The following is a 12046-nucleotide window of genomic DNA, read 5'->3' as shown; positions in this document are numbered from 1 at the left end:
AGTTTCTGCTCAGCGATACACGACACACGACAGCGCAGAGTCGCTGAACAGAAACTGATAGCCAAGTTCCGCCCACATTTCCACTCCATCTGACGAAGGAGCAGCGCTCCGAAAGCTTATGGTATTTGCTACCAAATAAACCTGTTGGACTTTAACCTGGTGTTGTGAGACTTCTTACTGTGTTCACCCCAGTCCAATGCCGGCATCTCCACATCTCAAAGTTATATACAAGGCCTCCCCCCGCACCACAGAGATCACTGCTCTCAACTGCAATTATTGGGGCTCTCCCGACTCACCTTGTAGTCATCAGGGCTATCTCCGCTCCTCCCCAGTCTTTGCAGACAGCGGGGCTCTCACCGCCTCCCCCCTCCCCACCATCCGTGCCGTCTTTGCCATGCCCGCTAACTGTGGCATGGTCAAGGGTGGCCTACAGCCCTCGGGGTCTCCACGCACCTCTGGACTCTGATGTGGTCATCATGACTGGTCTTGGCTTGGAAGACCAGTGGTAACTCGCATGACATCATGCTGCTGGGCAGGAGGAATGGGAGGATATATCATGGCTAGATACTACGGTGGAAAGTCTTTTAATTTGTGTAAAATCATGGAAATAAACTCACATCCTTGCTGGGTGTGCACCTGATCATGCCACCGAAAGGGGGCTGGGAAGATCTCAAACAGAGAACTCATTGGCTCAAGTCCCATTTTGGCCCTCACACGCGATTTAACACCCATAATGGGATTTGCGAATACAGTTCGCAGCCAATGGTTTTTATTTGTAAGCATGCGTGAGTTTTTTGGAACTTAACAATTCAGGATATAGAACTTACATGTTGTAAATATCATTTATTGAAAGACCATGGTAATACTGTGGGAGATTGGTACAGTTTATACATTTTAACATCAATGCAGCCAGACATATTGATGCATTTTCAGTATAACTTTACATTGAGTGATGTTGTACTACAGAAAAATCAGTTTAACTCGACGATATTATTTTAAAAAGGTTAATTAGTTTTTGCTAACTTGCTACATGGATATCATATATTAACAATATTGAATATTCTGGCTGCCAACAGCACGGCTGCCTTCAACAAAAGGGGGTCAAAACGTAATATTCTTCCTTGTCATCCACATTCTGTTTCCAACCTATTTGAAACATTCTGGACGCCAACCTGTTCATGCTCAGCAATCTATTATAAGACCATAAGACATAGGAGCAGAATTAGACCACTTGGCCCATCAAGTCTTCTGCTATTCAATCATGGCTGTTTTTTTTTCTCATCCCCATTCTCCTGCCATCTCCCCATAACCCTGATCCCCTTAACAATCAAGAACCTATCTATCTCTGTCTTAAAGACACTCAATGACCTGGCCTCCACAGCCTTCTGCGTCAAAGAGTTCCACAGATTCACCACTCTCTGGCTGAAGAAATTCTTCCTCATCTCTGTTTTAAAGGATCGTTCCTTTAGCCTGAGGTTGTGCCTTCTGGCTCTAGTTTTTCCTACTGGTGGAAACATCCTCTCCACGTCTATTCTATCCAGGTCTCGCAGTATCCTGTAAGTTTCAATAAGATCCCCCCTCATCCTTCTAAACTCCAATGAGTACAGACCCAGAGTCCTCAACCATTCCTTTAGGTATGATTGATCAACCTTCTGAAGCCTTCATCTAGATTCCAGTCTTCAGTTTAATCTGGTTTAATCAGTATTCATAGCTAAGCTACCTGAAGTCTTTAATTAGATGCAAAACTGAAAAACAATCCTAGATATGTATAATTCTACATACAAAGGTATAATAGACTTTTAAAAAATGTATATTTTTGACAAAACAACTGCACAGCAAAAATATGATACCTTTAATGACAACTAGTGGAATAGAAGCTGAAGTCACCAATTGAAAACCTAATCCAACCTCTTCACAATAATAAGTGGGAGTTTTGTTCTTGTACCGACACTTCAAAAAAATGTTACCGAGTGATTCAAGTGCAAAACAAACTCAGAACTATGAACTTTTGATCTCAGCGCAATCATATATTTTGTTACAACAAACAGAAACCAGGTCCTTCCCAGTGGGGAATAAAACAAAATAGCTAGCCAGGGAGATTCAATTAACACAATTATATTCAGCATTCGCAGCACAGCTGACCCCATGCTTGTCTGAAAATAGATTCATGTAGCCCTTCCGTAACTGGTCAAGGACACATTTGTGCACTGGCTCTGTATCAATTTTCTAAGCCCTAAATGCTTGGACGTGTGAACCCCTTCAATTGAAAACAAAATTTGTGTGTCCTTACCCTATAGAATCTATCAAGTATTTCAACACTTGGCTATGATAGCAATTAAACAACTGAATCAAACACTGCTTTGTCACTGCTGTGAACTAGAAGGCAATGTTTCTGTTCAAAAAGAGTGATAATTATATTAGGAGACTGTCTCCAACATGGAGTACTCTGTTTCTACCGTGTCCTTAAGCCTCGAGATACCAGATTTGACAGAGTATTTGACAATGAAAGCTTTCATGAGGTCATATCTGTAGTTTTTATTGATGAAGCTGTAAAGTATGGGATTGGCACAACAATGTACCAAGGATAGGCACTGAGTAATGTGGAAAGAAGCATATATGAAATTTTCCAGCTGACAACTGAAAGATAAAAGATTTAGAAACCACAAAAAATCAAGAAATAGAATCGAGTGGTAGGGGAGCCAACAGATAAGGAAAATGATCACATAGACAAATATTATCTTTCGGCTATTTCTTTTCTCTCGGTCACTTGTGATTGGGATGGCTGTTGCAAGGAGAAAATAGAAAACTGCAATAATTGCAAATGGGATAACAAAGCCTATGATGATGCAGATCATTTCCATTCCAGCCATCCATTCCCTGAAGTTTTCCTCAGGATAAGCCAAATGGCAAATGGGTTCAGCCTGATAACTGAGAGTCACTTTCAAGAAAAATAAATCTGGTAGCGATATGAGAAAGGAAAAGATCCAAACAAACATGCAGATAACCTTACGGATCAACTTTTTCTTCTGGTCAATGGAATCTCGGAACCACACCATTGATATATATCTGTCCACACTCATGCATGTTAGGAAGAAGATGCTCCCAAAAAGATTGACACTGAAGATGAGGTGAGTAAATTTGCACATGAACTCTCCAAACGGCCAGGTGCCATGTTGAATGAGAGACGTCACCCAGAAAGGGAGAGTGATCATGACACACAAGTCTGCAATGGCCAGGTTCAGGATGTAGAAGTGGGTTTCATATCTTGATTGCTTTGCCTTCATGTTCACGTACACCACCACACTGTTAGCCACCAAGCCAATGACAAAAATTAGAATATAAAAGAAAGATATGGTATGCAGGATTGCCTTCTTAGAGAAGTTTTGCAGACAATGAAAAATCTCCCAGGTCAAACATTCAGACTCATTTACACAGGTGATCCAGGTTTGATTCATTGTGGTAATGTTCTGCTCATCCCAATAATCCCAGAAGGTGATTAAGTCTGCAGCTGCCATGATGATCAGATTTCAGAGAGAACGTGCTGTAAAAACAAAGAAAAATCTAAAGATTTCATATTTTTGATTCATTGAATGTTTTATCTGCTTAGCAAAATTACCAGTATTCCTCAAAGATAACTTCATACCCTCTTCAGCGAGGAAAGCTAACAGTGGGGGTGGAGAGAAGAGTAGTGTTCCAGTAGATGATAATGACATCAGCCAAAGATATTTTTAAAAAGTGTGACAAAATAAAGCGACAACTTAACCAGTATTATCTCACCAGAAATACCAGTAATTCGATGAATATTGAACTAATTTAAATAAAGTTTAACCAGTTTGTAATACGTGATTTAAAATCTGAAGGATAAAGATAGCATTAGATTCACAACGTTCCAGGCAACAGCCATGGAAAGCAGATGCTTTCATCAAGCTCCAACTCTGACAGAAAAACGCTTTACAGGATGATTTTGGTCAATTTCTTAAGGCTGATACTTTTCTGTTAAAAATAAATTCTTTAAATTTCTGCACTTTTCAAAAGATTCAGTCTCAGGACATCGGTGTTACTGGCGAGTTCAGCACTTATCTCCCATCACTGTTAAAAGTGTAAACTGAGTGGCTTGCTTTGGAAGTCAGTTAATGTTTATATGGAACAGTAATCACATATAGGCCAGACCAACTAACAACAGCAAGTTTCCTTCCTTAAAGGAAATTAGTGAACCAGTTGGGTTTTTATGACCATCCAAAAGCTTCATGATCACTTTGTTATCAATTTAATATTTCCAATTTTTGAAACTGAATTCAAATTCTCAAACTACCACAGTGTAATTTGAACTCACAAACCTGAATTTTTGAAATGATGCAGAGCCGCTTCGTTTGAAAATGTTGGGTGAGGCCAAAACATAGGTCCTGCCCCTGAACATGGTTCCCAACATATGCACAAGGGAGGAATGGGGCCAGGATTTGCTTATCCTTGTTTTGTGGAGGCAACTGCCTATACAGGTAAGCAGTTTCTCCACTCATGTCTGATTTTGGTGAAGTAGGAGCATGAGACGCGACGTATGGAGTTTAAACCTGGCAAAAGCTGATCTGAACTTTGCCAATCTGTTTGGATTGCAGGGATAATCTTTTGGAAAGGTGCAGGGATCCCTTTGGAATTTGCTCAGATGTTGTACTAACTGCCACAAGGAGGCAAATATTCATTCTCGTGTAAGTCCAAAGATGTGCGGGTTAGGTCGATTGGCCATGCTAGAAATTGCCCCTTAGTGTCCTGAGATGTGTAGGTTAGAGGGATTAGCGGATAAATATGTAGGCATATGGGGTAGGGCCTGGGTGGGATTGTGATCAGTGCAGACTCGATGGGCCAAATGGCCTCTTTCTGCACTGTAGGGTTTCTATGATTCTAACCCAAGGGAGCAGGAGAGTGGAGTCACTGCACTTGGCAGGACTTTTTTTGCCCCTGCAAACTCGGTCATCAAATTGGCAGAAAGAATATAATGCCTGAGAAGAGTACACTGTGCTTTATGCTAAGGAAAATACAAGATAGACATGACATCCTTGCATGCAGGCACTATAGAGACAAGTCATTGTGACCAGCTGGAGACCAGAGGGAGGGCATTAGGTTAGAAAATAGAGGAAGAACCACATGCACCAGAAAAAAGGAGGAAAGGAAGGATCACCAGGTATTACCCTTTGGGAAGAGTGTACTGAACTCAGAGGTCATAGCTCAATATGATGGAGGACCAGTACCAAATCTACCTGAGATTTCACTGTGAACTATTCAAAGGCAACATCTCAAACCATACTCTATTGACCCCCATGCCCTGCTATTTGCAGATCTAAACTCTGCAGTCTTGCCACATTCACTTGTGCATGGAGGTGGACAACTGAACAACCACTGGAGGAGGAGGTTCCACAAATATCCCCATCCTCAATGATGGGTGAGCCCAGCATTTCAGTGCAAAAGTTAGAGCTAAACCATTTGCACCAATCTTCAGCCAGAAGTACTGAATGGATGATGCAGCTCAACCTCCTCTGGAGGTCCCCAGCATCACAGATACCAGTCTTCAGCCAATTCAATTCACTCCTTCTGGTGTTAAGATATGGCTGAAGGCACTGGATACTGCAAAGGCAGTGGACACTGACAATATTCTGGCAATAGTACTGAAGACTTGTCCTCCTGAACTTGCCGCAAGCTGTTCCAGTTATGCTACAACACTGGCATTTTCCCAGAAATGCAGAAAATTGTCCAGGTATGTCCTATAAACAAAAAGCAGGATAAATTCAACCCAGGGATTATCACCCTGTCAGTCTACTCACGACTATTAATAAAGTGATGGAAGGGGTCAGCAACAGTGCTATCAAGTGGCTTAGCAATAACCTGCTCACTGGCACTTAGTTTGGATTTCGCCAGGGTCACTCAGCTCCTGACCTCATTACAGTCTTGGTTCAAACATGGACAATAGAGCTGAACTGAAGTGAAGGGAGAATGACTGCCCCTAAGATCACGGCAACATTTGACTGAGTATGGCATCGAGGAACCCTAGCAAAACTGGAATCAATGAAAATCAGGAAACCTCGCTGCCGGTTGGAGTCATACGTGGCACAAAAGAAGATGACTGTGGTGATTGGAGATTAATCTTGTTTCAAGACATCAGCACAGTCAGCATGAATTTGTTTAAGGAAGGTTATGCCTCACAAATTTAATTGAATTCTTTGAGGAAGTGACAAGAACAAAGAGAACAAAACAAATTACAGCACAGGGACAGACCCTTTGACCCTCCAAGCCTGCACCGATCATGCTGCTCGACTTAACTGAAACCCCCTACCCTTTTGGGGACCATATCCCTCTATTCCCATCCTATGCATGTATTTGTCAAGACGCCCCTTAAAAGTCACTATCGTATCCACTTCCACTATCTCCCCTGGCAATGAGTTCCAGGCACTCACCGCAAAGGAGTTGACAAAGGTAGTGCAGTGGATATTGTGTGCATGGCAAGATATTTAACAAGGCACATGGCAGATTGGCCAAAAAATTAAAAGCCCATGGGATATAAGGTAATGTGGCAAACTGGATCAAAAGTTGGCTGAGTAACAGGAAACAAAGGGTAATAGTCGATAGATGCCCTTGCGAATGGAAAGTTGTTTCAAATGGTGTTCCACAGAGCTTGGTGTTGGGATCCTTGCCATTTGTGTTATATATTAACGATTTGGATATGAATGTGGGGGGCACGATTGGAAAATGTGCAGACGACACAAATCTTGCTTCAAGGAGAGCAACACCTAACCAACTCTTAATGGTACAGCTTGGATTTGTGGGGATAAAGCAGATTCTTGGCTCCCTATCAGGTAGAAGAGATCGTGTTACCTTGGATACGTGATCCCATGTATTTATCATTTTCCTTACCTTCCTTCTTTGCTGAGACACCGACTATCATGCTAACGGAATGCTACTTTGGCATGATCCTCCACGCTATGGGATTGGGAGGTTAACACAAGACAACAATAATCTAATCGCAATTTTGGAAAAAGGTTGCCAATGATACAGCCAATGGAAATCAATGATGAGATGGTTGCTATGCGCACTGTGATACTTCAGCATCGAATGGCACTGGATATTATCTTGGCAGCCGGGGATGGAACATGTGCTGTAATTGGACCAGAGTGTTGTATATATATGCCAGATAATTCAGAGTCCATAATCGATCTAGTTGGTCATATTAAAAAAAGAGGTTGAGAAACTCAAGCAGGCTCAACCCTTCACTTTCGGGTGTTGGGCTTCAGGCTGGCTGGGTCCACGTGGAAACATCATGCAATAGATTGTGTTTTTTTAAATTATGATCCGAGCATTTGTTGTAATTGTGTACCTGCTAAAATGCTGTGCACAAGTAGTCAAGTCTACCCAGGGTTCAGCAACAATAATGGCAGTCCGTGTGGAGAAAAGAGGATTCTGAATGCCAAATAATCCTTCGAGACCCAAGAATATTTAGTTAAAAACATCCATTTAGTGGCCTAATCTTGGGCTGGCCAAGGGCCAAGAGGGGGGAACTGTTAGAGGGGTTAGGATAACCTGGGACTAAAAAGACTAATAGACCAAGATAGACTAATTTAGAGTGAATATATTTAAAAAGTACAAAGCACCTGGAGTTACAAAGGTACAGTTTGCATAGAAACACACATAACCACTATTAGAGAATTTAAACATGTATTTTTGAAAACATATTATATTCTGTATTAAAAGCATACATCTTGGCCAATTACACTGCTCTAAGCATGATGGGATATAGCTAAATAAGAAGAACCACATTCTTTGAAAACAATACAGCTACTGAGAGAAGCAAAAAGAATGCTTATCAATGCGGGCTTTAGAAAGTACAAGCTTTCCAGACAGTTCAATGAATAGAGTAATAAAAGTTTCCCAATATGGGGTTGCTAATTAGACAGTGGGAAATGAACTTTTGAACTCTACGGACTTACGTATTGGGGTTGCTAGGAGACAGTGGGAAGAACTTTTGAACTCTACAGATTTATGTATTCTCCAGCTGCCAGAGAGTAGAATGTTATTGGCCAAGGTAAATGATTCATACTGAAATGATTAGCTTACGTCTGGCTAGGATGAGCAAAAGAGGTGGGCAAATTATTTTTCATATCATAGAATCCCTACAATGCAGAAGGAGGCCATTCGGCCCATCGAGTCTGCACTGACCATAATCCCACCCAAACCCTGTTCCCTTAACCCCACATATTTCTCCTGCTAATCCCCCTGACATTAAGGTCAATTTAGCATGACCAATCAACCTAACCCGCACATCTTTGGACTGTGGGAGGAAACCGGAGCACCCAGAGGAAACCCACGCAGACACGGGGAGAATGTACAAACTCCACACAGACAGTGACCCGAGGCCGGAATTGAACCCGGGTCCCTGGTGCTGTGAGGCAGCAGTGCTAACCACTATGCCACCATGCCCATTCATTCACCCACCCACCAATTAAAGTTTAAAGTTTATTTATTAGTCACAAGTAAGGCTTACATTAACACTGCAATGAAGTTACTGTGTAATTCCCCTAGTCGCCACAGTCCGGCGCCTGTTCAGTCAATTCAGTCAACCTAACCAGCATGTCTTTCAGAATGTGGGAGGAAACCGGAGCACCCAGAGGAAACCCACGCAGACACAGGGAGAACATGCAACTCCACACAGAAAGTGACCCAAGCCGGGAATCAAACCCGGGTCCCTGGCGCTGTGAGGCAGTAGTGCTAACCACTGTGCCGCCCATAATTAATGAATCCACACTCATTCCTTAAAATACTTCAGGCCTTTAAAAACTTACCTGAATATGGTAGCTTAGTGTCACCATTAATGCGTTCCATGCCTGCTGGGCACTGCAGGGACTGGGGTACATTATTGACCCTTTTCATCACATTTTGATTTGATGTTTTAAGTTTCCTTTCCACTTTGTCTTTGTTTTGGGTGGTTCTCCTCCTTTTGGGAGCTGCTCCTTTGTCCCCTCATTCATTTGATTTAGTTTACTTGGTTGGCCATAAAAATTGGTAGCTTAGTGTCACAAAAGGAGCACATATCCTCTCTTCCTTCCACTCACTTGCACTCATTGGACTTACCCTGCAGTGATCCATTTCTAATTCAACCAGCATCAGAAAGTGCTGGCTGAAAACGGACAGTTCTGTCAGGATGCAGAAAACTTTGGAAGATTGGAGCCAAAACGCAGCAGGACGCATAAATATAACATTTTCATTTAAAAAATCTAAAAGAAAATTCAGGAGAATGTGGAACTCCCCTACCACAAGGGGAAATTGAATAGCACAGATGCATTTGGAAGGAAATTAGATAAATGCCAGAGGGAGAAAGGAACAGAAGAGTGTGCTGGTAGGGTTAAATTAAAAGGAATGATAGAAAGCTCATGTGGAACTTAAAACACCAGCTTGGACCTCCAGGACGAAACCACTTGTTTCCGCATTGTATTGTAATAGACTGAGATAATGGGCCCTATTTTACCATTTTAATTCGAAGTGCTGGACGGACTTGAAACTGGGAGTGTTTCAGATCCGACTTTTAGTCCCGTTCTCAGGCACCCCCACCTCTGCCTGAAAAAATAGCAGCGATTCTGAATCATGCTGCTGTGGGCGGGGCTTATCACACCCGAAACATGCAGCTCCGATTGGCGCTTCCAACTGCGCTTGCGCAGAAAAAGAAGAGAAACGCTCCCGTGCCACATCACTCCACGGCTGGATAATGCCTTCCCCCCTGGCCCCACAGACATTGCCCCACCCCCACAACATAACTGTCCCTCTTATCTCCCCACACCCCTGCCACCCAGACCAATCATGGGTCCCTCCCCCCCATGACCACACACAGACTGGCAGTGGACCCCCCTTTCCCCCCACCAATCACACGCAGAGTGGCAAAAGACCCCCCTGTCCCCCCACCGCTGCCCACCCTGCTACCCCCACCCCCAATCTGAGTCAGAGAGCCAAATGACCCGCCTCCCTCCCCCCAACCAGAGAGCTATTTGACCCGCTTCCCTCCCCCCCACCAGAGAGCCATCTGACGTACTTCCCTCCCCCCCACCAGAGAGCCATCTGACCCGCCTCCCTCCCCCCACACCAGAGAGCTATCTGTCCCGCCTCCCTCCCCCCCACCAGAGAGCCAACTGACCCACCTCCTTCCCCCATACCATAGAGCCATCTGACTCGCCTTCCTTGGTAAAGGGTGAACCGGCGTGGAAGGGGGCAAGGATCGTGCTACTCTCCCCTCACGCCCGACTTTACCAAGTTTTCACGCCTGAAAACAGGCGCAACTTGATGGTAAAATCGGGCCCAATGCTTCCAGCGGCTAAATGCACAGTCCATCCAGAGGTTGATTATGTTCAGCTGATTTCAGCAGCAGGAATGCTTCAAGTGACCCTGGTTTAGTGAGGGATAAAATTGATCGCAGTTCCTGAACAAAATTCAATGATTCCTGCTGGAAAACCAGAAATCTCCCGGGGAGATTTAAAGAAGAAGTTAGTGTGCTTGCACACCCACCCTCGGATAAACAAGAGGTCAGGCACTTTTCCAAGATTTACAACCCAACTTTATTCTGAAAGCAGACGGGAAAGTTATATAAAAAAAGATACAACGACTCTTAATTCTGAGTGAAGAAAACTTATGAGAAAATATCAGAATTTTCGTGAAGTACCTTTTCGATTTGGCATTTTTGTAACGAATTCTGCCAACAGTCTCATAGACTTTGACAAGCTAATTCGTTGCAATGCTCGATTTTCTATTGATTATTTAAACACAATATGAAGGCCTCCAGCAATATTTTTCTCAGTGTAACACAGTCTTATCTGAAACCAGTGCATTGGCCGAAAGTAGCGCCAGTGTTGTTTAGCGGTTGAGATCTGCCGCAGGTGAATTGCGCGCTGACCCTCCACTGCTGAGATCTGCAAATGAAGCAGAGTCACCGAGGAGCGGAGAAATAGTATTTGTGTTCGCTTTTCCGCAAGACACCAGTTAACCTGCAGTTTCAACATAATCATTTCTGAGGCGGACTTAACATAAACATGCTTCAAATAGTGCTGGAACCAATAGGGACTTCATCCTCACATAGAACTGCTCCAGTCCTTCATCGCAGTCGTCACATTCTGTCTGCCCAAGTCAGGAGTTCCACAACTTTATTTCGACGAACGGTGCATTGGATCCTAGTTTATGAGCGTTTGCAATGATTTTAAATGTAGAGAATATTATGATTATTATTGAGAAAAAACATGTAAAGAGCGTAATTTCTATCAAACAGGGAAAAGTAAAAACCGTGTACGTTACCTGCAATTCGCCTCTCGTTCTTATGGAGCTTTGTTACCGAGAATTCCTCGAGCTGTGTTGCACAGATCTGTGTGCGAGAAAGACTCCTCCAAATGGAGCTCCGGGGTTAGTTAATGGGCAGTTCCTTCTTTTGCAGCAATTTGTGACTCATGTTATGATGTTACAGGCATCCCGGAGTTATCTGTGTTTGTGCAGTATCTGGAGTTACCAATACAACAATCCTTGAAAATGTGCTTATCTACTCACTTCTGTTTTCAGAAAAAAATGAAGTCAAAAAACAGCCCAAGCAAAAAAATTCAATTAATTTAGCTTCTTTGTAAAATGCAATAATAAATATAAACCGTTTTTGTAAAACTTCAGGTTAAAATAACGTCTTTTACTTCTTAACGTTACTTATTACCTAGAAAAACACTTAAGACCATAAGACATAGCAGCAGAATTAGGTCACTCGGCCCATCGAGTCTGCTCCGCCATTCAATCATGGATGTAGTGATGGTGTACAGGTTCACACATGTTGAGTATCTCTAAGAGTATCAGGGCGGCACGGTAGCACAGTGGTTAGCACTGCTGCTTCACAGCTCCAGGGTCCCGGGTTCGATTCCCAGCTCGGGTCACTGTCTGTGTGGAGTTTGCACATTCTCCTCGTGTCTGCGTGGGTTTCCTCCGGGTGCTCTGGTTTCCTCCCACAGTCCAAAGATGTGCGGGTTAGGTTGATTGGCCAGGTTAAAAATTG

At 43.2% G+C, this 12046-nt stretch overlaps 1 protein-coding gene across 1 annotated transcript; it reads right to left on the bottom strand.

Moving 5' to 3' along the window:
* Nucleotides 1–832: 832 nt before the first annotated feature.
* ackr3a (atypical chemokine receptor 3a) lies at nt 833–11391 on the bottom strand. The gene is made up of 2 exons (XM_078229235.1): nt 11314–11391; nt 833–3541 (listed from the first exon to the last, which is right to left on the bottom strand). Exon 2 carries the CDS (start codon nt 3513–3515, stop codon nt 2418–2420), a length of 1098 nt encoding a protein of 365 aa, XP_078085361.1. The 5' UTR covers nt 3516–3541; nt 11314–11391; the 3' UTR covers nt 833–2417.
* Nucleotides 11392–12046: the final 655 nt, after the last annotated feature.

This window comes from Mustelus asterias, chromosome 14 (assembly GCF_964213995.1).
Source record: "Mustelus asterias chromosome 14, sMusAst1.hap1.1, whole genome shotgun sequence".
NCBI lineage: Eukaryota > Metazoa > Chordata > Chondrichthyes > Carcharhiniformes > Triakidae > Mustelus > Mustelus asterias.
The sequence above is the reverse complement of the archived record's forward strand: the minus strand, read 5'-3'. Positions and strand labels throughout refer to the sequence as shown.

Bases quoted from the DNA above. Each gene is read 5' to 3' on its own strand.
- ackr3a (XM_078229235.1), bottom strand. From the start codon at position 3,515: ATGGCAGCTGCAGACTTAATCACCTTCTGGGATTATTGGGATGAGCAG.